At 41.4% G+C, this 25,688-nt stretch overlaps 1 protein-coding gene across 6 annotated transcripts; it reads right to left on the reverse strand.

Annotated features, from left to right (window-relative positions):
- On the reverse strand, window positions 1-24,980 carry ppp2r5ca (protein phosphatase 2, regulatory subunit B', gamma a). 6 transcript variants are annotated; one of them, XM_071523710.1, is made up of 16 exons: window positions 24,954-24,980; window positions 24,772-24,837; window positions 22,947-23,097; window positions 10,870-11,069; window positions 8,021-8,131; window positions 7,532-7,624; window positions 7,133-7,263; window positions 6,898-6,957; window positions 6,478-6,586; window positions 6,275-6,328; window positions 5,834-6,004; window positions 5,500-5,627; window positions 4,607-4,708; window positions 4,364-4,436; window positions 3,610-3,726; window positions 1-2,993 (listed from the first exon to the last, which is right to left on the reverse strand). In XM_071523710.1, the coding sequence occupies exons 1-16, from the start codon at window positions 24,978-24,980 to the stop codon at window positions 2,859-2,861; spliced, it is 1,728 nt and encodes a 575-aa protein (XP_071379811.1). In that variant the 3' UTR covers window positions 1-2,858. The 6 variants fall into 6 exon arrangements, with proteins under 6 accessions (XP_071379811.1, XP_071379810.1, XP_071379813.1 ...); XM_071523709.1 differs by having other exon boundaries at window positions 24,757-24,837; XM_071523712.1 differs by lacking the exons at window positions 22,947-23,097; window positions 24,772-24,837; window positions 24,954-24,980 and adding an exon at window positions 17,831-17,973.
- Window positions 24,981-25,688: the final 708 nt, after the last annotated feature.

The raw sequence follows: 25,688 nt of genomic DNA on the forward strand, positions 1-25,688 counted from the left end.
ATTCATTCTATATAGTTGTACACCACTAAAGACAGTGATAGGAGCACACAATGGGTATGAACATTTGTCAGTTATTTAGAGGAGGGAGGAAACTTTGCAGATTTTAATAGAAAAAGAAATATGGATGCAACATATATACCAGAACATTTCCTAATGTTGCAGAAAGTACAGCCAAAAAGGGAAAACAAGAAGGTATGTGCCAGATTGACTTCTTTCACTTGCTATTGATGTTTTATTCTGTACAGAGGGACAATTTGTACAAAATTAATCTAGATATATAACACTACATGAAACAAAGTAAATCATATATACAATATTAAATGAAGTCATATAGTACAGGTCACATACAAAAGGACACTTTAAGTTATCATATTTTGGAAATAATATGTTAAAACTAGAAGAGCTGCAAAGATCCTGCAGAATCAGAAAAAGCCACCAAATCATTTTTAAATCCTCTCTTGTAATCATGGGTGATTTATTTTTCAACACTAAAATAAACCTCAAACAGTTCTGACTCATAAAACTCATAAAATCCATAAAACATCTTTCCTAGCAAGCAGGACTCTTTTATAAATGCAATGACCTTGACAACAGAAATAAATCAGTTTGGTGAATGTCATTCCTCCAGGGGAAAAGGTACATGTTTAACATGGTAGTTTTAATTTACATCTTTTTGCATTCAAGCAAATACAGTATTAATACAGTTAACAAGCCGAGTCATCATGTCAGTTTATTTTCAGCATCTGGCATTTTTTCCAGCCATTTGATGCCAGTGTGTTTCAGCATTGGGCTTTCTGAATGGCTAAAAAAAATCCCCAAAACTGACATCCAGGCTACTAACCTCCAGGGACAAGACAGAGAAGAACTACAACACATCAAATATGAAGAAACCTAGCAGATCTCCTTAGTTCAAACAATGGTACTGATTGATAGATTACATTCTCCAACCCGAAAGAACTTCCTAAGTGGGAAGGATCGAATATAACAAACATGCTGGAAACCAGACGACTGAAATTAGGATTGGTAGCAACACAAACATGCCACGTCCTTCAAGGTTAGAGGAAGTGCTTTTAGGTCGATCTCTTTCAGTTAAATTTGTGACTTTGTTTTAATTGTGTGTATCAATAATTTCTAATCTAATCATTTCTTATCATTTGTTGTTTGGATGATTCCATTTTGAGAATCTGATAAACCCATGTACTCTGTTAATGGTTACTGAGGTAAATAGTTCTCATCAAGGATATTTCATATTTATTTTCATTTATTAATATATGTGAATTAAAAAAATCTGTATAGCAAATGGCACCAATATGCCTCCATGCCTTTAGAAAGAAATGTGAATCAGTAGAGGTCCTAACTAACTAAAGAGTTCTAAAAAGCAACAGTGAATGGAATTTTTACATGTGTTGATACCAGTACAAAGGTCAGCTCTATATACTCCTCTTCCATTCACCAGAAAAGTAAAACCTGAATTCGACAGTAACCCATTTACCAAGTGAATCATCCCCCATTCGATATACACAAGCCATCACTCTCTTCTCTTTTTTCAACACACCTTGAACATCTCACTACCACCACCTCTTCTCCTCCCTCAGCATCAGTTTCTATTCAGTATACAACCTTTATCTACAGGTGATGGCTGACGTCTCGTTGCTACCTCCACTTGGACGCTACCTATCCAATCGCATTAACCATGCGTGTCTTCCTGGTCATTTGGTGAAGAAGGAACTCAAAAACAAGTGAACCACGCATGAGAGGGCAAGCGGCAGGCAAATCTCAAGCTTCATCCCCATCTAGTAATCTTAAAGTACCATTGTTTGAACTGTCGATGCCTCACTATGTTCTGGTTCGCAAATATTGCCAATGGACTTAAGGAAGTAAGCATATAAAAGAGCTGCATATGGCACAAAACAATAAAATGGAAAGTGTCAGATGTCCACGGGACAACTTCCCCCTTCCTCACTATCTTCCTGGACATTGCAAGGCTACGGACAGGCCTCATGTTGGTCTTGAGTGTGCTAAACTACAAAAGCGTCTTTGAAACATCAGCGACCAAAAACAAAAAGGCAATCAACAGACACCGTTATTTAGCCAGAGTGTCCCTGTTGAAGTCACACAGATAAAAACATACCCATGAAACAAACAAACATAAAGAACACAACAGTCTTGGCACTGACAAGATGTCCCTGGGATTGAGCAAAAAAAAAAGAAGAAAAAATACACAACAGATGAAAGGAAAGAGTCTCGTCTTTCATTTACCCAACAGTCTCTCTTCGCAGTTTGTTGTTCCCTTTGACAGAAAAGAAAACCATATAGAGACCAAAAGAGGATCCTTAGACAGTGAGTCAGTCAGTCCCTATGTTTCCATGTCCAATCCGTTGTGGACACGTTAGCAAGAAGGAATGAAGGAACCAACGTTGCGGCGTCCGTAACTCCCAGGTTCCACATTTACAGTGAGCGAAAGGGGGGGAATGGAGGGGGGGGGGAGAGGGAGGGAGAAAGGAAGCCGGGGAGGGAATCATAACACAATCTTCAGCGGGGGGAGCTTATGGAGAAAATAAACTGAGAACAAACTGAATTGCGGCGAGGGCTAAAAGACACACAAACACGCTCCCACTCCTCTCCAAATAAAAACACCTGAGAAAGCAGAAATCTGAGGGAGGTGGATACAGGGCTTCTGCACTGGTCAAAGGCCCAGTGTGCTGAATGTGCTGCGTTGATCGGCGAGGGCCAGGAGGGGACGGGCGGCAGCAGGGACGTGGAGAGAAACTAAGGATTCTGGGAAGAGTGACGGAGGGGGAGAGAGAGTGGGGGGGGCGGGGGGGGCAGTTGAGCCAAGAGCCGGCAGGTCACAGGACCTAGAGTCCATCGTGGGTGGTCAACATGTCTTCGGCTCTGCGGTGGGACTCCAAGGCTTTCGCGGTGTAGATATCCTGAGGCAACTCAGATTTGCGTCGCACCATAGGCCGCTCTTTCCGCTGGTCTCGCTGCAACTGTCAGGTGGGGGGCAGGGTAGGGGGCAGAGGGAGGGAAAGAAGAGAGGGGATACTTAATTATAACATATCTTTCATGTCATCATATTTATGAATATACTACATGTCAAATTATCCCTGTTCTTATCATATATTTACAGATATTACACAACAGCTTGAACTCAACTCAGTTATATACATCAAAATCTAATCTACAGAGGGAAAACTAATTAGGCACTCTACCCTAATTGAGTTAAAGCAACGCATACTAAGCCAGCCATACACCTGGATAAAAATAGTAATGTTTGTGTAAAACAACAGCCTTCAATTACATACAGAACAACACAGGTCCTGTACAACTTAAACATGCAAGGGGAAGCAGACGCACAACAACAAAGAAAGCTCTTGATTCCAGTGTTCAGCCCTAACCAGACTTGTTCCTGCTATCTATGGGTCTTTTGTGGACTAGTACAGATCCTGCTAAGACACTCTAAAATGTATACAGAAAGTATACAACTATAATAATCATTTTACTCAAAGTGGCTTTGATTAGAAGAATTTGCAAGCTCTGGTAATGTAGATAAACATTAGTTACTGTGAGAAGAGATGTATAGAGACAGAGAGAAGTCAGGTTTACCTGAGTGGCTCCTTCCTCAACTGTCTTTTTTAACCTCTGAACATCTTCTATCAACGGAACATCCGTCTCCATTGCTACAGGACTATTGAGGTCAGAGGAATCAACATACATAAGGAACTATGTTGAAAAGAAAGGAACAAAAACAGAACACAAAAGGATGGAGAAAAGACTTTCAGTCGCATGCAAAGAAGAATGAATCAAGAAGCTTTAGACAAATGAAAATAAGCAACTCTGATGTGCTGCAGTTATCAATTTGATAAGCCTTAGTTGAGGTGTAGGGATTGAAAATGTTTTTAAATACTTCCACTGATTTATTGGAAGTTGTATTATGCGTTGATTATTCAAAAGCCACTCATTACATCAAATGGCGTTACCAGATCATAAAGTGTTGGGGATACTGGTATAGGAATTAAATTAGTCAAAGATTGTTAGAGGTCTCAGGTTATGCTATTCACCACAACTAAGCACTTTAGAGCAGGATCACTCAACCAGATCTTTCCATCTTTACCAGCAGTGTCTGACTAAGCTGATGGATAACATGAAATATCTACTCAGACTATACACAAGGCGGTCTAAGCAAACCTAAACAAGGTAAGACGGAAAGGCCACTGCATTCCAGCGACAAAACTGGCTTCCAGAGGGGAACACAAGACACATAATTATGTACATGCACAAACACACACACACACACACACACTTGGTGGTAAGGAAGGAAAAAAAAAGATGTGTCTGAATGATTTGAGTCTCTGCTCACCTGTGGATTTGATTTGGCAAGGTTCTCGATCTTGATCCAAGCCTCTTCCCGTTCTTTTGACTTGGCCTTCTCTCTGTTGAACAAAGCAGCAAGCCCACAGTCACTATAATACACCGTGTCCAGGAGGTCACTGATGAATTGAAAACCTAGCACTAATGCAAATTGAATTGCCTTTCAATCGTGTGTCGCCACAATCATTTGTAAAAATATGTATTGAGTGGGAGAGCAGTCTATGGTGCGTACTTATTTTTCTCAGCCCTGAACTGCTGTGTGCAGTCATCAAAGAGCTTCTGATTCATCTCCATGAAGAGCTTCAGAGCGTTGTAGATGAGGCCGTGGATGGTCCTGTGAACACACACACACACACACATATAAGTCTAATTCCAACAAACATAAGCATTACTGCAAATGCCAGTGTTGTCCTCCAGCATAAAACTTGAGTCTTGAGAATGACACTCATGTGGGTTTAAAGATAATATTCCACTTTTGGCACATAGCTAGAGCTCTTTCAACTTTCTTAATAACTATAAATATGAAGCTATGAAATTTTGGATGTAGTAAATGCTATTCATTCATTTTTACTTTGAAATGCATTTTTTATGTCATTTCTCTGTGCTTTTATTAATTTATGTTTAAAGTAAAGCAGCTTCAGACAGTATATCTGTGCCTCCAGAGAGTTGAAAATTATTTCCTGAAGTGACTGAATGGCTATGTGCTCCTTTATTCCCCATGCAAGCCTAATACTGAGCACCAAAGGCAGTAAAATCAAATCACACATATAAAATGGACGCTGGATCTGTGATCTGGAGCAATAGAGAACAGAAGGAATTATGATAAAAGGCCTCTAAGAAATTCCGATCTAAATTACAAATTAGGATAAAAATTTCTAGGGAACTATTTTATTGATGTTGCAGGACAATGCACTGTGTGGCAACGCTCAAATATCTACACACACTAGACAGATCACTATGTGAGTTATGATTAAAGAGATGTATTTTGTTACAAGGCATTGTGTCTGACTGGTTGAAATCAGTCCTGTGAGATGCAGCAGAACAAACCACAGTGTGCAATGTGCTGTATTGTATGCAAGGACATTTTGACAGCGTCTCTACTGAGGCTACAGCTGGGCATCTTACTTGTTCCAGTGGGTCTTGGAGTTGCGGTAGAGGGCAGGGAACATGATTGGCAGGATCTTTGCTGCGTTGTCGCTGATTAGACTCATGATGTACTCGTTATTCCAGTAGTACAGAGCTCTCTCTGCCACCTACAGAGAACACACACACATACACACACACACACACACCTCAGGCTAATGCTCGAGCCACTACAGGGTATCTATCGACCAGCCAAATCTTTTTACATTTTAAAAATGTGACAAACTGGCAAAGCTGCAGCTCAAGATAAGAAGTAACTTTTGAAGTGTGAATGTGTCCCGTGACGTGACGATGACTCATCCGGGCCGTCGGTTACCTGGAAGTGCGGGCTGGACACGCACTTGGCCAGCTGTCTGAAGAGCGGCTCCTGCACCTTGACAAACTCAGATGGCTCGATGACGTCCAGGATCTCCTCCAGCTCGTTGAGGAACATCACCTCCTTGGGACTGTGGGTCTTTGGCCAGTACTTCAGCAGAGCCATCACTACCTGTTGAGATGGCAGAATAAGAAGATGATGGTGTTGAACAACTAATCAGTTAATAAAGAGGCGGCTTATGGGGTAAATGGGAGTAAACTATCAATCAGCTGTACTGGCCAACAAATGGATTTAGCATCCTCTAATCTTCAAGAAAAAACAAATAATGTCCCTACACAAAGTTCTTTCAATCAAAGTGACTGTCAAAATTTCAGCCAGAGTTTAGAATGACTGAATATGCAAAGAAATTAAAAATATTCTACCATATTTGATCTGACCTACCGGCTCGGTTAGAGTGCTGTCCTTCTCCAAAAACTGCACCACGCAATAGGCCAGCTGCAAAACACGTACACATACATTCAATTAGGAAAACCTTCAGAAGGAGCATGCATTTGATATCACACACAAGCAAACTCAAGGTAACACAGGGTAAGACTTCAAACAAGACTTACACACACACACACACACACACACACTGATGTTACCTGTGGATGGTAGACACTGAGTGACTTGACTTTGTGCAGAGGCAATAGAACCTTCAACAGGAAAATCTTGTGCTCCTCTTTTAGTGGTAAGGCAAATCCGTTGATTATACTGTCAGATAAACAAAAATAACCATGAGGATATAATTTGAAGAATTGTTTACCACAGTGAAATAGCTGAGAAGGAAAACAACAGCTGGCAATTAGGAGGCTATCACGTTCAAAACAAACTAAAGTAAAAAAAAAAAGTCAAATGCTATTTCATGGTTTATTCCTTTCTGTAATCATGATGGTCACATAAGTAGAAATGAAAGACAGAACTATTGAATATAACTGAATAGCTGCACAAAACCCATAGGGACATTAAAGCTTCATTCTTCATGACAGAGTATTAAACCTTGTGCCTTTAGTTGAGAGCCATACCTTCCAAGTATTTCCAGTAGTTCAGCTATACCGTTATGGTGCTCTGTCTCATAGATAAACCTATAGAAACAGACAGGGACGTTTTTTCAGCAGCAATACACAGATTCCTTATTTGTCAGCAAAGCAAATGACTCAGAAATGATCCATCTATCTTATGTAATTGTTTGGAAGTCGGTTCATGCAGCATTTATGTTTTATAAAACACGGGCAGAGCAGCAGGAGGGACGGCACTCACCTATAGAAAATGTTATTGATCTGTTTTCTGATGTACGCCCTCAGCCCCAGGAACTTTCCGTAGATCCTGTGGAGGGTGGTTTTGAGGAAGTCTCTCTCTCTGGGATCCTCGCTGTCAAATAGTTCTAGGAGCTAGAGCGCAACAAAAGTGATTCATCAAATTAGATTTTAACATAATGTGAAAAAATATTGTTTGCTATTGAATGAAAAGAGCTAACTGGCAAGGAAAAAACATGGGAGTGGCAGCATGCTCTGATGAAGGCTTTTTTGCAAAAATGCATTGCTGCCATTGCCACGTTTTTTCATCGTGTTGCTTGAAGTTGGTTTGTGGTTGATATATGAGGGAGTGCACATTTTTCAGCTAATTGGCAAGAGTGGTGTTACAATATTCTTTTCTTACCTGCATTACAAATTTCTGGTCAATGTATTTCTTCGCTATGTTAGGCTGAAAGTCAGGGGATTCTAAAAATCTAAGGAAAAATTCATAGACGAGCTGGAACAGAAAGAAACAAGAAAAAACACAAAGAGATGAATACTGGGAAGGAGCCACATTTATGAAGAATTCATGCAAAGTGTGAGTCAGTATGCTTGATGTAGAGTTATTGCTCATTGATGATGGGGTCAGTTCAGAAAATGCTGTTTTGTATACATCTATTTTCACTCCTTTCTGCCACTATGGGTGTGCAGGTGTCTATCCATATGAGAACTGTTCATTTGTTCTTCATTCTTTTTCTAATCATATGCAATTATATGGACAGAACTATATAGAATGCTATAGAAGTCTAATTCTATGATTCTATGAGCTTTTCTACTGCTAGGTTGCTTGTACCACAGTGTGATATAGATTGAAGATCAATGTAGGAGATTATTGGAGTTTAAAATACTCAACCTGGAGGTGTGGCCACGCAGCCTCGAGTGTGGGCTCATCCTCTTCTGGGTCGAACTCCGCTCCAGTGGGGTTGGACGATGGAGGCAGTGTTCTGAACATATTCACCGCAAACTGGAAGAAGAGAAATGAAAATAATGTTTAGAACAATGTGAGCATTTTCTTGACAAATGTAAGCTACTGTTCTGTGCCGTAGGGGATATACAGAGACAGGAGTGATGGCATATTTTGTTTGTACCACTTTTAAAAAATATCTATTTATTAAAGGTTAATGTTTATTCCACTGGACAGTGTGCTATCTCATCCCAAGTTTGCGTTTAAAGTTGATTTCCATTTTTTGTATGGTTTTCACCATAGAGTGCAGCTTGATCAGGTTATAAAAAAACATCTTGAGTGACTAGTAGTCCCTTTCTACACAACAGACCCCTCTTAAGCCATCTTTACACAGCTGACCCAGCTAAAAATGCCATATATTGTTTTCAAACTAGGCCATTTACCCATCCAGCAGATTCAAGATGTTTCCGTTAACATTTCTAGTTTTGCTAGCTAACCTACTTGAATCAAAATCAAGTCTCTATTAACCTGGCATTGATTGTTTTTGCTGTTCTACCTCACCTCACTTCACCTTCCATGTCACCTTACGCACAGGTGATGGGGCACTTGTTGTGGTGCAAGATGGTTACCATGGTTACCATGACATGCACAGGCATTTCTCCAGCTTTACTTTACACAGAACAAAAACCGGGTCAGGTCTGGCTTCTCTCCTGCTTTTCCTCTAGGTTGTGAGGCTAACCTCTCTTTTCCCCGGCTTGACATCTTTACACAGAAATCAAACCTGGCTCAAATCCATCAATAATCTGGTATAAATGCTCTGTGTAAAGATGGATTTAGTTTTATAAGGAAAGGCAAATTTACAAAGTCCTACCAATAGCTCTACCCAGAATAGGCTACAAATGTTTCTTGATAATATATAGCTAATACAGTAACTTCCTCGCAGGGTGAGACTCTTCCCATTCTGGAATTAATGAGTCTCCTGCTTGCCAGCGTAATAGATGGCCGAGCCAACAATTAACTCAACTGAAAAGCCTGCTCTTGCATTTGGTGAAGGATAGCATTTTTGACAAGAGAGTTTAACCTACTTCTCATAAACTCTGTTATATTCACTCCACTTAACTCACACCATGCACCATTTCAGAGCAATCAATGCAATCCAAGTCACAGCACCAATGTTATTTATGCTAGCAAGGTCTACAGGCTCCTTTCAGGACGAGCATCTACCCAGTCTCAAGTACAGGAGTGCACTGCCTGCCAGGATGAAAGGAGGCCATGCGATAGATCCTGCAGCTTCAAGCTTAAAGTTTGCTTATGAAGTTGATAAAGGGCAGGACTTTATGAGAGGGTTAAGGCCAAATTGATCAGCTCCAAGCCCTTGTGTTAAAAAGGCATTTAATCACGAGCGAGCAATTGTTAGTGTCAAGTAAGTTTAGCTACAAAATCTAAAGTTATTTGTTTTTTAAATCTCTGTGGTTGGTTTTGATTCCTCACTCCAGTTCCACAGAATAACACAATATACGTGCCTGCCTAAAACAATTTCATGTATTTTATTTTATTTTTTTAGCTGTGTTCATGAAAGGCACTTAAACGTTCTATCTTCGGTATTCCAAATCAAATTCTATTTCTGGGTTAATCTTAGCTATGTCCTTGCAACCGGCCTTTGGTTTTTATGGGTTTGTCCCACAATAATCCAAGTGTGTTGTGTTTCTGGTCTCAGAGTGTCAACTGACTCCCCTGTGGGCTGCTGTTCCCTGCCAGACAGATCATGGGACAGTGCAGGTGGCCTAGCAAAACACTGGGAGCCTTGTTTGAAAAGAAGGGCTACAAGGTACATAGACTGTTTGGGTTATGATGTGCTACAAACCTGAATAGGCTGTGGAGATGACTATGCATTAATTCAACAAGGGAAATTATACAAGAAAACCTCATAACCCTCTCAGTAGCAATTCTGTTATTTAGGCTTTCATGGTGAATAATAGAATAGATAAAGATCTTCAATGTCAGTATTTGTGGGGAGGAAGAATATCTTACTAGACCATAGTGTTTTCATTATGCTTATAACTCCAAACTTTGAACAGTACAGAATTTGATGAGATGGTAATCCACAAGCTCTGAGTTTGGAGACGTCTTTGGTGCTAAGCGCTCATTGCTGTGGTGTTTCTGCACTGCACTTCCCAGAAATCACTTTGCAATCAAACAGTGTTGCCAATACTGTGACGTCTGTTTCCTTGGATTTTCTGTTGATGAAGTTTGAGTCACTGTAGGTAAAGGTAAGGTATTCCTTCTATTTATTCCAAACAAACTACTGTTGCTGCTGCGGGAAATGTAAAACTCATCACTTCCGGTGGATGTTTATAATAGCAAATGAACAGGATATGGGTTGAATCACAATTGTGTTATGTCAATGGGCAATAGAGAGTAGCAAAACAGCCATTTATTTACATGAAAATGTTGTGGATTATTACTTTAACCACTTCCAAGAAAAAATTGGAGTGAAAATTATTGTTTTGATTTTTTTTTTCCTTTCCTCAGAGGCTTTTGCTACACTTCAATCTAGAAAAATGTCTGGAATAGCAACAGTAGGCTTAATTATTTGAACAAATCAGTTCAGGAAAGCTGAAGAAATCTCGTGCACAGACAATCTGCAGTGGTGACAATGCTGCTAACACCTCCAGCTCTTCCGCCCTAACCAGAAGGCCTCATCTAAACCTCCACTCCATTTTAAACCAATCTATCCCGGTGTAATCCATGATTGAGTTGCACCCTCAGATCAGCCTCCAGCCTCCAGCTCTACTGACCATGTGCACCACCTCTGGATAGATGGGCTCTGTGATGACGTTCCTGTTGTGGGTGATGTACTCCACCATTTCGCTCAGCGCCGCCCGCTTCACCTCCTTCCATTTCAGGTCACTCAGCGGGTCGGAGAGGAAGTCGAAGAGAACGCAGCACTGCCGTAGCTTCTGGATGAACAGCTTCTCCTGCTCCGCCGGGGCCACATCTGAGGAGGCAGAGAGCAGAGAGTCAGGTGGGTTGAGGGGGGAAAAACAAAACAGAGAGAATCGAGTCGAGGGACAATTGAAAGGGGGTTGAAAGCGCAAGGTGGGCACGGTAGTGACGAAATAAGGGGGTTGAGAATACAGGAGAATGGAGCCATGTTCGAAGGGCGAGGCGTCAAGAAGGGAGGGAGAACACAAGAGACCAGGAGGCGGTGTCAAGGATGAAAATAGCGATGCGATAGAAAATGAAATATGGGGCGATAAGACAGGCGGAAAGGAGAAAATGAGTAATAAAGACTGGTAGATGGGGATAAAGGAGGTGCAGTGGCTGAGAGCGCGGGCAGATGATAACAACAGAGCAGTGTGCGGGAGAAAAGACAAGATGGAAAGGGAGAGGGAGATGAGGGATTTGGGAACTAGGTGAACGGTCACAGTGTAGCGTTTGGGATAGTCACCGCCATTGGACACACACACTAAAAAAAGATATTCTTCTAAACAAAACACAGCTATAGAAGTCTGTCGTTATGTTTGTCCATAGTGGTTTGAAGACTTCCTGTTTCCCTTGGTTTCCACCAGAGCGCTCAAGAGTAGAGTCTTGTAAACAAACAATCTATGCCAGAGTCAACACTTCACACATGACAACACACAGAGGAAATAACCATTGCCGTTACTCTAAATTTGTATCTGTTATGTTCAAGTGGCACAGTAATGGCACATAGTGACACCATAATTATATAGTTATAGGACACAACTTCGATGTAGCTTGTGTCTCTCTCCCTTTTGAATTTTAGTCTGTTATCTTTCTTTGCAAGTCACATTTGAGGAACAATTCTGTGTTCTCAGCTACCCTGAAAATGTCTATTAGGACTGCATGATTAATTTAATTAAAAATGTAATCATGATCTGAACATGCAATATCTAAAGCACACAAGGCTGTGATTTTATTTTAATTATTATTTTTTAAAATGCTACCGATTGAGCAAACTTGTTATGGCCAGTACACACATGATCACCAGGAAAATAGATTTATACTGGTTGAGCCACTGCTTCCCTATGGAAAGAGAGGTGGTTGAAACTGAAGAGAGTGGAGTCTTGGTGTCTGCTGATTCCACTTTTTCAACCAATGATTTTTTTGGCCTGTAAACATGAAATAGCTAATTGGTCAAGGTGCAGAACTCTTAACCACCTGCTCAACATAAAGGCTTCTCTCTTTACTTCAAAAGGGAGTGGGCACTGCATATGTAGTCTAGTGCTCACTCACTGCTCTGTTATGCCTGTGAATACCTGTGTATACTATGGCTACCTTTATTTAAGGTACACTGGTGCAAACATTATTCAGATTTACTAATTTGCATGAATTAGCTTCAGGCTATTCCCTCACGATAGAGTTACCACAGCTTAGTATTTTGGGTGCTGCATACACAGCGGTCTCATGTATAGCTTCCTATGGTTTCATCTATAGGAGTCAAGGAATAAAGTTCAGCGACTCCCACAGTTAGAACAGACTACAGAAATTTGGGAGCTGTGCACCACTAGGCATCACACACTGCACAGGAAGCGAGATAGAGGGAAGAGTGGAGGAGAGAAGCCAACTGGGACAAATGAAAAGCACTAAGGAGGACGTTGTTGTTGGTAACCATGTTATAGTGATTGAGGACGAGTTGGCCCCAAAGGAGAATTCAACATCAGTCCTTTGACAGTATTTTGGAATCAGGAGAGCGGATGCACTGCAAACTCTCAGGTGCTGAGCAAAAACTGTCAGACAGTTGTAGAGACAACATGAGGTGAAACAACCAACATATTCAACACCTCAAACAATGCCATAGAGCTGGATGATGAATGCATATAGTGACCAAGTACCAACAAACCAATAAAAGTGCACCCCAAGCTCAGATTCAACACCAATGGCTTGTGAAACAGTATCTGATTTGTTTCATATATATTTTGAAGTATTACTGTTCATTTATTTCTTGGTATTTTATATGGTGTTGATTTTCCACTACTCATATTTACTCATGCCTGTCAGCTTCAGCCAGTTACTTTTTGCCAAAGATTTTAGCCTTAAAACAAGGAACTGTTAACTAAATGTTTATCATATTGCAATTCAAAATTACAATATATTTTTTCCCATATTGTGCAGGTCTACTAGCTACTATTGCTGTTACCTCATTGAAACCAATGAGTACTGCTAGTGGCATGCTGAAGACCTTGGCTCCAGCTGGTTGTAATTTTGATTTCAATAGGAAATGCTAAAAATGCAATCATGCCTTTTATTCCGTTAAATGAGTGCCAATGTAGAAACTTTCTAGCACATTTTGACACATAGTGCCTTGTAAAGACTAGCACAAATTCTCTACATTCCCAGGTTGCACTTGTGGAGGTAACATATTATTCTTTCTGAATACACAAAAGAGTTTGTGGAGTTGTGTGAAAATTTGCAACTATGATGTTAAAATTCATAGTTAGTCACATTTTCACATAAACAGAACTTTTACTTCCCTTCATTAATTAGATATTGCTCAGTAAAGAACAGAGGTGGTTATTAGAAAATTATTTTCTCAAGTGCTGCACACTGTTATGAAATTTGATAGCATGAAGTGAAGTGTGTCCTTCCTGACTGAGTGACCTGAATTTGCCTCTTGCCTCCCTGGCTGGAGCCGTGATAAAAATAGGAAAATTCATAATGTGAAGGTATTCCTTCTCTAAACTCAGGTGTGGGTGACAGAGGGAGGCGGGGAGGTATATTTGGCAGACAGAAGCAGCTGCATATGACGCACATAAGAGGTCCATCAAATCAACATGCTCTCACTTGGTCAGTGGTTAAATGTTTATGTGTGATTCACAATGCACCAACAGCCTTAAAACTGCTGGTTGGTTTGCCTGACAAGCTCTGCCTGCATATGTTTGACACCTAGCTTTACATTGGGATGTAAATTGCCATATCTCTGCAGCCAGAACTGCCTCCTATGAGCAGATATCCACCAAAGCATTAATTTTACCATCCATAATGTCGTCTAAACATCTATAGATATCCACAGTCAACAATAAAAGGGCATGTAGCCATGCAATGGGGTAAAATTGCATCACCCTTACATAAAAAAAAAAAAAAAATCCACACTAATCTTTAGTGCCACTTTAAAGAGGTCTGTGGAGGTCTTTGGTATCAAACCTCAACCCGTAACAAGAAATCAGTAAAGGGCGTGGCTTTGAAACTGGGCTTTCCACTGAGGCCCTCAGGCTGTCTGATCATGCTGAGGATCTTGACGCCAGAGCCAAATCAGATCAGATGTACCTACCTGCCATATACGGCAAAGATAAAAAAGATGAATCCCCTTTCATGCAACTATTCTGATTGTGCGGTGACCTGTGGGCCGGTCATTACCAATTAGAAAGATAATCAAATTAGGTTATGAGACAAATTATGAGTTATGACAATGGGACAGAGTTCAGCTGAGGAAAGAGCACAAATAATAGGCAATTTATGATGAGAAATGAAACATTTACTCATCACAAACATACTACATTAATCTAAAATGTACATAAAAACTATACTATCACTGTAATTAACATTATTCTAATCCTATTATTCCTGAGAGAAATAAATTTGGCCTCTAATAATAATCATGGCATGGTAGGCTGCTCCCCAGCTTGATACAGTGAGAGTGAAGTGAATGAGCAAATAGACAAACCTGGCTTGAATTTATTTTACCGATTTAAAAAGGAAAGAAACCCCAGTGTTGATAATAATGAGAAGGAAAACACACTGTAGAGAAGAACTTGATATATAGACACTGTTTGGGAAATAATGGGTCCAACTAGTCCTAGCCGCACATGCCCTAATTTCAGAGAACAAACACAAAGAGGGACAAACGGCATAAGATAGAGGACACACACACACACACACACACACACACACACACACACACACACACACACACACTCCTTCAATCTTGCAAATGGGCAGATTCTAGGTAAGAGGAGAGATATCCTATTCAGACATAATGGAGACTTGGCTAAGACACACACACACACACACACACACACACACACACACACTAATGCAGTGTCAGTTTCAAGTCGGCCAATTTATCTTGATGACAGTGAGAGGTTGGGAATTCCAGAGGAGAGAGGCTAATGTGTGTGAGCTGCCATTATTGGTCATTTCCATAAAGATTTGACAGCCAAGGGTGATGTCACTGTCACAACAGCAAAACACTACGAGCGCCGGCACTGCTGTTTAACAACGCGTGTGAGAGTGAGAGCGAGCTTCACCCAAGACACAGGCCAAGTCAAACACATGCCTTCCAGGTGAAGATCACATGGTGTAAGCAAATGTGATTCTCATTCTAATGCTGTATTATTCTACTTGAAGAGTAGTGGGACAAAATGGGAGATCCGCCGCCTGAAAAAAAGTGTCATATTCTCTACAAAAGCGTCATTGGTGCCAAAGGAAACCACATTATGGAAAACAACTGAAGTTTTCAGCTTGGAACAGAATCGCGTGTTTCGCGAAAATATTGATGTTCGTGTTTTTGTAAATATTGAGTCATGAACAACAGTTGTTTTCCAAAGTGGACACATGAGACCCTTCAATGTTATATTGCTCATGAAGTGCAGTTCTCCAGGGCAACTGAAGTGCAGCAGTTTAAACCTGGACTGGTAGAGACAACTGGAACACAGCAACAGGATGATTAGATCAGTGTTCACTGTGTTTGAACACCAAACTCTTTCACTGAGCCGTCTTTCTCTAGCGTAAGGCTTGTGGGGGGTAAGGCATTTTGTAATTTGTCCTGGGACATTGCACTGGGACCTGGACCTGGACTGGAATGTGTTCCCATGCCTTGCCCACCTTGACCATGTCAGACTTGCATTGCTCAGATTACATAAGTCTGTCTGCATGTGTTATAAAGTTTCTGTACAGGCCCAAAATACCCAGTGGGTTGTTGTGTAACAGATAAAAGGCCCAGTGTTGTGATATTGATGTTAACCATAATGTGACTCCTATTAATGTAACTCATAGAAGCCTTCGAGGGTAAGCAAGCGTGTGTGTGCACGCATGTGAGTGTGGTGTCTTAGAGGACAGAGGCAAGATTTAACTTCATGCCCCGGTTAAGAATCGAAGATAATAAATAATTGGAGTCACATTGGGACCGCAGTCTCTACTTCTGTCTGTACATGGGTCAAATGAACAGTGAGTCCAAAACAGCCGCCAGACTGGAGTTAGTATTGGTTTGGCAAAAGTACTTTATCGACTTTATTGTGTGCTATGATCAATGTAAAAATCAACTGATTACTATTAATAGCTATGTAGAAGAACAATGTAATGAAATGTTAAAGGCATATGAGCAAATAACTGTAACCTTAGTCTGGCTATTCCTTTCTATTCAGTAAAAACAACTGTTTGCATTGTAGGCAAGGAGCTGAACACATCCAGAACATACAGAAACTGTAGGCTGCAGGATATCAGTGTTGTTTGCAAGAAGGTGTTGATTATAAATAGGTGAAGATATGCATCATTGCCACAAGTAAATACTTGCAGACACGTTCACAGCTACAATTTGGACCATTCATTGTGACTAAGATTGGTGAGAAGTAGTCCTTTGCAATCCTTATTATTGAGATTATATCTTGTGTCTCAAACAAACACACAGAGAGAGCCAGAGAGATAGAGACAAATGAAGAGAGAAGAGAGAGAGGGTGAGAGGGAGAGTTTGAGTGTTCACCAACTGAGTTGTCATTCAATGCAGTCGCCCGTGTGGCTCCAAAAGAGTGTAATCAATAATTGCCCATGGCTTCATCTGATGCTGGGCTGCACCAGAATACAGTGGTAACAGGCCTGGCCTTTCAAACACGACAGCGTACATTGTACACACATTAAGAGGCCGAGCCTGCTGGTGTAATCCTAAGACATTACTGTTCATTCTGTCAAAGATGGCTGGGTCATTTTGACAGCAGTGTTTTGCTGATAAATGAATGCATTGACTTATGAGACACATTCAGATTGTTTGTTATTCATTCCCCATGTTGTGTTTTGTGGAAGACACAGAAAAGTCTTGTTTTATGCCTTCTGAAAGCGCCCAAGGCTTTTTTTAAGCAGTGGCATGTCGTCCACAGTGAGGAGGGTAACGAGGGAAAAGGGTGGGGAGGTGGAAGGGGGCTGCTGCCTGCTGCAGAGCGGTGGCTGTCTACAGCCTACACACTCTGGCCAATTTGTGCCCAGATGAACTGGAGTGTGACAAAAACCCTGGGCCAGTACAGTGAGACGAGAGCGAGATGGGGAAGATGAGCCAGCGAAGAAAATACCAAATATTTGATTTCTCTCTAGGTTTTCCTCAAGGGCTACATTCATAAATCACACACAGAAATGGAGAGACACACAAATACAATCATACACATGAAGAACTAGGGAGAAAACCCTTCCCTAGGCTATGACCTCACTTCCTTTGACATCACTAGGCTGGCGGGGGGATGGGCAGAGAGAGGGTAGCTAGCTAGTAAAACCAGCTTTTTATGCAGCTCCCTTGTCTCGCAGCTATGCACACAAGCCTTACAAATAACCACTCCTCAGTCCCCTTTCAAACACAATAGCACTCCTTTCCAAACTGCCTATCTAAAGAAACAAAGAATCTTATCTCAAACGTCTGAATGCTGACTAACCAAGCAGTAACCAGTGGAGGGGAACAGGAGCAGAGCAGCACACAGCTCTCTCTCTCTCCCTTAATTCCCTAGGACAATACAGGAAGAATAATTTGTCCTTACGTACCTCTGAAGTGCATAAGAGCCACCGGCTGAAAAGGCCCATTGGAATTAGGTGCATCCACAACCATCCTGTCTCCAGCTTTATTGCATTTCAACATCTAAACCTCAACCAGGAAGGCGATCCACTCAGGGCGAGAGGCCAGCCTCCATTTTAGCACAAAAGCAGATCAGAAAATGAAGCTCTCTGCTGCTGGAGGGAACTGGCTAGTTAGTGATGTAAGCAGTGAAGGAGCCAGCCGGTTGGCTGAGCTCAGGCTGCTCTGGAGCAGCACAGGCAAAGGCTGCTGGGAGAGAGGGGGGGTGATTGGCTGAGAGGGCGCAGAGGGGGCGGGACATGCAGTGGAATTTTGGTCCGGCTCCTCCTCCCCACTCACTGGGCTCTGGTGACGCTCTTCAAGGCAGGCCCCTGCTACAGATCTTAGATCAGATTTACTTAAGGCTGTTCCACAGTTTAACCATTAGCAGGGTTTTAAACATAATCTGACCTAGGATAAGAGGCTGGGAAATAACTTACTCTGGGTGAGCTTAGAGAGAAGCCCTGGCTGAATCTTCAAAGTCTTTCATTGTTTCCTCCTGTCCTCTCTGCTTGGTTCTTTTTCAAAAGGAGGTGGAGGAGAAGGTCAGAAGGGAGGGGCCTTGAATCTTTGGCTTCAATAAGGAACAGAAGGAGACAAGGAGAAACAACATGAGGGGCTGAGGACAGGACTTGTGGGACTCAGCCCCCTCTGCTCTCCAATGACAAGAGCCTAGAGAATCCAGTGGACTTTAAACCACAGTGTGACTTTTCACTATATAGGGTGAAAGACCATGTCAATCTACAGTTTAGTATAATGCTGATGGAGCTATGGAGAAAAGGGATTTAGGATTTTAGAAATTTAGGATTGGATGAATGGAATAATCTTTCCCAGAATTTCCCATTAGTCTATCAGCAGTTTGCTCACACCCAGTCAATTCCTGAGGTACTGTTCAACTCCTACACACACTGGAAGAAAAAAGTACTATCCAATTTTTGGACCGCAAAGTCCTACATAAAATCTACAAGCTGAAAAATATAATGCATCTTGTAAGAAGCTTTTATGACTGAAACACTATTCAGGACAATAAAATAATTAGCTGCATTATGTTGTTGTGAGTGACTTGCATGTCCTCGGCAAAATGTAACTGTAAACAGGAAATGAAAGAAAGCGAGAGAAAAGAAAAATACATGCACAAGTACCGGGTGCAGGAAACTGCTGCAGCTCAAGCAGTGTTCTCAGCCTGTCTGATAAATCATCCAGTGGTTTAAAGCAGTGGTTCTCAATGTGGGGTCCGGGGACCACCAGGGGTCCTTGAGGGTGTTCCAGGGGGTCCACAGCAAATTGATGAATTGTTAACTTCACCATTATTTCCTTTACTAGAAGTTAACACAATTATCGAATGTAGAAGAATGATTATTTTGATCATAGCTTCACTGTTATCTCTCTACCTACAATAGAGATAGTCATGGAATTCAGGACAAAATCATATCTAACAATAAAAATATTCTCAGATTTGGGTCAGAGAGACAAAATCTCATCAAATGGGGGTCTGTGGGTCAAATGTGTGCTAAATTAGGGTCCTTGATATGAAAAAGGTGGAGAATCACTGCTTAACAAGACTGTTTTGAAGATTTATAGCAATTTTGGTATACTACAACATGAATATCACAGTATGCCACACTTTAAATTCTATATGGTGCATATTTAATTAGTGATTGTAATTCATTACATACTAAATGTTAAAGATTTTTTGTGAATAATTAACTAAGGAATCTGTACACCTGTAAACAGCAGGAACACAATGTGCTAAACCAAGACGCCCAGAATGTAAGCTGCACTTGTTCTTTACATATTTAAGCAGCTTCCTCTTGGTTGATGTGATTTACAGGAGAACACACGTAGAGGGGAACCACACTCACACCACAAGGCCAACCAACTTTCTCATAACCTTGAGGGTGAAGGTGGCTAACAGTCATTTCTCACCGAAGGGGCCAGTTTCTGCTAGCCTGTGGTCAGTGGTGGAAGAAGTATTCAGATCTTTGACTTAAGTAAAAGTAACAATACCACAGTGTAAAAATACTTTGTTACAAGTAAAAGTCCTGCATTCAAAATCTTACTTAAGTCAAAGTACAAAAGTATTAGCATCAAAATATACTTAAAATAGTAAAAGTAAAAGTAGTCATTATGCAGAATGGCCCATTTCAGAATCATATATATCATGTTATTGGAAATGGAAATATTCAAGTAAAGTACAAGTACCTCTGAATTGTACTTAAGTACAGTACTTGAGTAAATGCACTTAGTTACATTCCACCACTGCCTGTGGTATCCATACACATATAGAGGAGAGGAGAGGGGAGGAGAGGAGAGGAGAGGAGAGGAGAGGAGAGGAGAGGAGAGGAGAGGAGAGGAGAGGAGAGGAGAGGAGAGGAGAAGGAGAGGAGGAGAGGAGAGGACAGCAAGGCCAAGTTTATCACTGAACGGTTCACACTCTACTCTTTCTCTCACTGAGGGGCCAAGCCTTCTCCAAGAGGTGCCATTACATTCCACAGCCATGACAACTACACAGACGCCCTAAAGAAGGTCGCCGGTATTTTCTGAAGGCTGCCACTGTCTTCCTATTGGGTGGAGGGGTCTGGTAGGCGTGTCTATAGCTTCAGAAACCAGAAGACACCCTCTGGATTTTTATCATTATTCACTCAAAAACCTAATTTGTCTTGCTAGAGTTAGTCTAAGAAATAGCTTTATTTGAATAAAAAGTCTACACATTATATTATAATACCACAAAACATCTAAAGATTTTAAAAGCTGACTGAATTGTTGAGAGACAGTCAAGGAATCAATAGCACTTCCATTATTCAGCCAGAAGATGGCAGCACAGGCTGAAGTGTGAGAGCTGTCGGTAACACAAGCTCATCACTAAATGTTTCACTAACATACTGTATACTCTCCTTCATCAGACATGCAGACTTCACTACTGAGAATCAACATTTTGTCCACACTTGCAAGTTGCCAATACGCTTATGTAGTCACTGTTCACTTGTTTTGAAAGGCCAATATTGAGCCAAAATGTCACAAAGTTGTTCCCCAGTCAACATTTTTATAACATTTAGCCACTGTCAATGACAAATTCCTACAGGAACATGCTTTAACTCTCTCTCTTTCTCTCTCTGTCACACACACACACACACACACGCACACACACAGATAGAGAGAGGACAAACACAAACCTTTAAGGCCTGTGGCATTGAAGGGCCATTTTGAGAGTGGAGTGCCTTCTAAAAATGGGTAGCTCTTGTAGCTAAGACCCAAATCCATTTACAGGTGTCCTGACTTCTCTTTTCTATGTCTGTGTCCTGAATCAGGTCTCCCAATACTGGTCACTGAAATATTGCCCAAAGATGTATTATCCTTACTAGTAACTGTTTTGCGTGAGTGAGTGAGTGAGTGAGTGAGTGAGTGAGTGAGTGAGTGGTTAACTTGATTGCATCTGACCTGTGTGCAGGACCTAAAACCACAGCGCACGCAGCCCTTGAACTGTCAGCAGTGTAATTTGTGACGATATTCAAGGCCGGGCCGGTTCATGCATGTTCACTCAGACCGCTGCTGCCAGCTAAGGGGTCAGAGAGATCATGGACACCATTTTTTAAAACTCAAATGTTGTTTTTTGATGCATCCCGTCCTTCTCCTCCCACCCTCTTCTCAAAACACACAGAAAAAGAGCATGTTTGCAATATACCACCAAGTAGAAACTAAAGAGCATGGATTCTTTTTTTTTTCTCAATCATCATATGGCCGTGTCTCCCTCTGACATGTCAATCCCCTATCAGCACAATTGTTTCTCTGTAGTGTCATCCAGCTCATCCGGGTATGAGAACAAAGCGTAGCCTAGTATAGTTTACAGGAAACCACTTAGGCCAGATCCTGCCTGTAATGCAGCGTGTAAACAAAGAAGCCATGAAAGATTGATGTAAATGTGCAAACCTCAACCTCACTGTCTTGTTCCAGTATCGACATGGTTAAATACCAACAGAAACTGGTATCATCTCAATCTGTATCTGCTGAACTATCTAGGGATTTGTTATGATGGGTAGGATAGGATAACAACATGTGGTGTATAATAATTAATTAAAACACTGGTAATATGAACATCTAGTAGAATAATTATGGTTAGTGTGTTGATTGGTGGTAGATTGTTCATCAGTGGCCACAGGAATGCATAAAAGAAGATTTAGGCAACTTAATGTCAAAACCTGAAGGAATAAGCCTATTCAATTGTTATGGATTAACTAAATAACTTTAAAACACATTCCAAATCTTGTAGTTATTCATATTACTTGCTCAAACTGTAATATAAATATGTATGTAATTATCGTACGCTATTGTTAAGTATATAGGTAGACTTGTTTCGGGACAGCATAGGACTTAAAATGACAAAGTTTCCAAGTTTATGAATGTTACAAGATGTCAGGGTTCGCTGTTTACGTTTTGATTCGCGTTTGCGTTTCGAGTTACGATTTGATGGCCCAGATTCCGCCGGTGTCTTCCACTCTCCAGTCCCTTTCTGTCTGAGTCAGGTTTATCTTACATGGGTAAGCCCTCCGCTGGTAATATCTGTTTCTTGCCGCTAAGGCTGGGGATGTGGCTGAATGCACATCATTAGCATTACAGATAAACCTGATGGGCAGTCTGCTGAGCTATAAATTATGTACCGTGCAAAGACCTCAAGGTTAAAAAGACGGTTATGAGGATCCACCAAGGCTATGAATTGTTAATATGATTCCCTTCATCCATACAGGCCAAACATGCAGACTCATGTAAAGGTCATGTAGCATTTTCTAGAAGGAAAGTAAACGCTTATCCATATAAGTTATTATAAGTGGTTTGTTCTTGAGAGGGCAAGTTGTAGCAGTGGGCGGAGTTGAGTGTTTATGTTTGTACTTGGTGAAATGCATTATGTGTGTAGAGGTGGATCAGTTTTCAAGAGACAGGAGAGAGGCAAATGGAGTGGAGGTATGTTATGAAAGCATGAAGGAAAAGAAAAGAAAAGAAAAGAAAAGAAAAGAGGGGGGAAGTAATGTGTATGTATGTGGGGAGGTGTACCTGCTAGTGCCAGTAGTTTCTGCAGCTCTCTGTTAGTGCTGAGGGGGAAACAGGAGGTGCTGAACCTCTTCTCCCTCTTCACTGCCGAGTTTGAACCCGGCTGCTTCACCCTCATCAGCTGAGCTGTGGGCGGCACCTTCTTGTTGGAGCCCTGCGGAAATAAGAGTCGCAGAGGAAGGGTTCCCGTTACTGGAGCGGGGGCAAGGCAGTTCCTGCCCCAAAGGAAGCTGCACGGGATCCACGATCACTCAAATTTCACTGTGGAGTCCAGAGGAGGAAAAGAGAGGAAAGGAGAGGAAGGGAGAAGAGGAGGAAGAGGAAGATAAAGAGGAAGAGAAGAGATAAAGAAGAGATAGAGAAGAGAAGAGAAGAGAAGAAGAGAGAAGAGAAGAGAAGAGAAGAGAAGAGAAGAGAAGAGAAGAGAAGAGAAGAGAGAGGGGGGTATGGGGGGGCAGGGGGTGTTAGAGATGTGGTTAAGGGTCACGTTCCTTTCCGAATCAGATCAGGTGATTCCCGGTGAGGGAACCTGATCGCAGCAGGCGGTGTACTGTACTGCATCTGTTGACAGGGGGTTTGATGGGCTTCAGTGGACAGAATAATTGAGCACAGATAGAGCTGATAAAGCTGTCAATGGCAGCGGGCAGCAGTCCAGCAGTCAACTCAATCAGTCTCTTCCCAGCTCAATGCGCTGTACACAACATCAGTGAAGATGTGATGCACGTCACAAGCACTGAGCACTAAAATAGCACCAACAATGCCGAGTATTATACTCAAGAGGCCGCACAGCACTGTGATATAGAAAACTAAGATACTGCCTGCACCCACGTTATTTTCAGAGAAAATAAGTCATAAGATCGTGTTGTAATGTCACATGAGCAACTTATCCTGCTATTTCACACAGCATGCTCTTAAAAAACAGCTGATTTATAATTAAAAATCATGCTAAAACTCGGAAACAAATGGCTGATCTGTGATTCTCTAGGGAACATGTCATCTCAGATAAATCAATATTAATTAATTGGTCTCTAGAGAGCTAGAGCTGTGTGCGTGCCTGTGCAAGTGTGTATGAGTACATGTGTAAGCTACACTATGTTTCACTTTATTATGCGGTCAAAATGCCCCCAAAAGGATAAATAAACCTGACCACACTGTGGCAGGGGGTTATATCAGGAGTAAGGGTTAGAATTAGGATGATTATAAACTCAGGGTCAGTTTTCACCATGTAATTGGTAAAGTTAAGGCTAGGGTTAGGAATTTTGGGAATGCAATCCTTGTGTGTGCATGTGGTGTGTGAGTGTGTTGGAGACATAGAGGACAGGAGGACAGACAGTATTTAGAGTCACAGCAAAGCTTCTGAGGAGGATCTAAACATACCTAAAGAAGGTTCCAGTGAACCGTCAGTTTTCATTAAGCCTGTTTGCTCATTACGCTAACGCCAATTAATCCTAAAAGTAAATCTAAAGCCAACCCCTCTAATGCACACACAGTAGTTTATGCAGGTGAGAGAGGGTGACCTGTGGAAACTTGTGCAAAAGCTTGTCAGTGGGTCACCACATTAGATATCCCTGTCTGTCTTTCATTAAGACAAATTACTGTAATAACATAGGGACTTATATATATACATATATAAGTTATATACTGTACTACTGTTAGTTTATGGTGACCTTATACTTTATGGATACCTTTTTTCTTTAGATATTATATACAGTATAGTTTATAGTTTTACTGTAATGTCTGTATAGTATCTTTCTAAAATGTATTAATGCATTGCTATAGTGTAGTCAGCCTGGTCTTTGCAGCACTTCTAGACAGCAAAATGACTTACCTCTTGGCCATTTGCAGGCCCATTTTTATTTCCAGATTTGTTCGATTTTCCAGATTTGGAGGATTCCTGAACAACGATAAATTAAATGAGAAATTAAACACATTTCAACACAAAACAGCTAGTATAGCCTATTATGCTAATATTTCATGAAGTAGGCTAAGTGCCTCCAAAAGCCACTTTACCTTCTCTTTTTTGCTCTTGTGAGGCATACTGAGGCGGGACCCCCCAGTGTCAGTGCAGGTCTCAGTGAAATTGTTGTCACACAGCGGGAGCCTCGTTGACGCGTCTGTCCACTGATGTGGGCTTCACGACTGACCATCCACACACCATGTGACAGAGTCCATTTATATTGAGCCTCCAGGCGATCTCATCCGATTTCTCCCGGTTCCGCGGTGGCTGAATATCACAAGCCACGCTTTGGTGTAAGAGACATGGCTCCTTATTGAAGAAAACGGGGATTATGTCCGCTGTGAGCAACTTACCGCTGCCGTGGCTGCACTTTGTGGTGCCCGCGGTGTCCTTACAATTTCCAGGCGAGAGTTGTGTCAATTACCGGTTGCAATGTGTGTTAACTGCCGCATGAGGGCAGTGTTGCACCTAGAAATGAAGTGGGGTTCACCTGTAATGCAGAATGCCAGTGATATTTAGTCATATCCCATTTAGCCTACTACTGTCGACATCTAGTTTACAATTCATGCGTTTTGCCTAACATTTACTCATTTCAATACACAATGTACGGTGGCAAACCTAGCTTGAAATTAACTGCTGCCCTGGCTGACAAAGACTCCCTAACCAAAACGACATGGATGTGACAATAAAGTTTCTTTTTACAGTCTGTGGAGGCGACATGTTTTTTGACGATTATTTTAATGCACCTTTCAGCTGGATGTCAACCGCCTCAACACTAAAGAAGAAGA

The sequence above is a fragment of the Centroberyx affinis genome, unplaced genomic scaffold (assembly GCF_046629955.1).
Source record: "Centroberyx affinis isolate AG114_WGS23_722 - 3 ecotype Tasmania unplaced genomic scaffold, CSIRO-AGI_Caff_v1 ptg001111l_1, whole genome shotgun sequence".
NCBI classification, from domain to species: Eukaryota; Metazoa; Chordata; class Actinopteri; order Beryciformes; family Berycidae; genus Centroberyx; species Centroberyx affinis.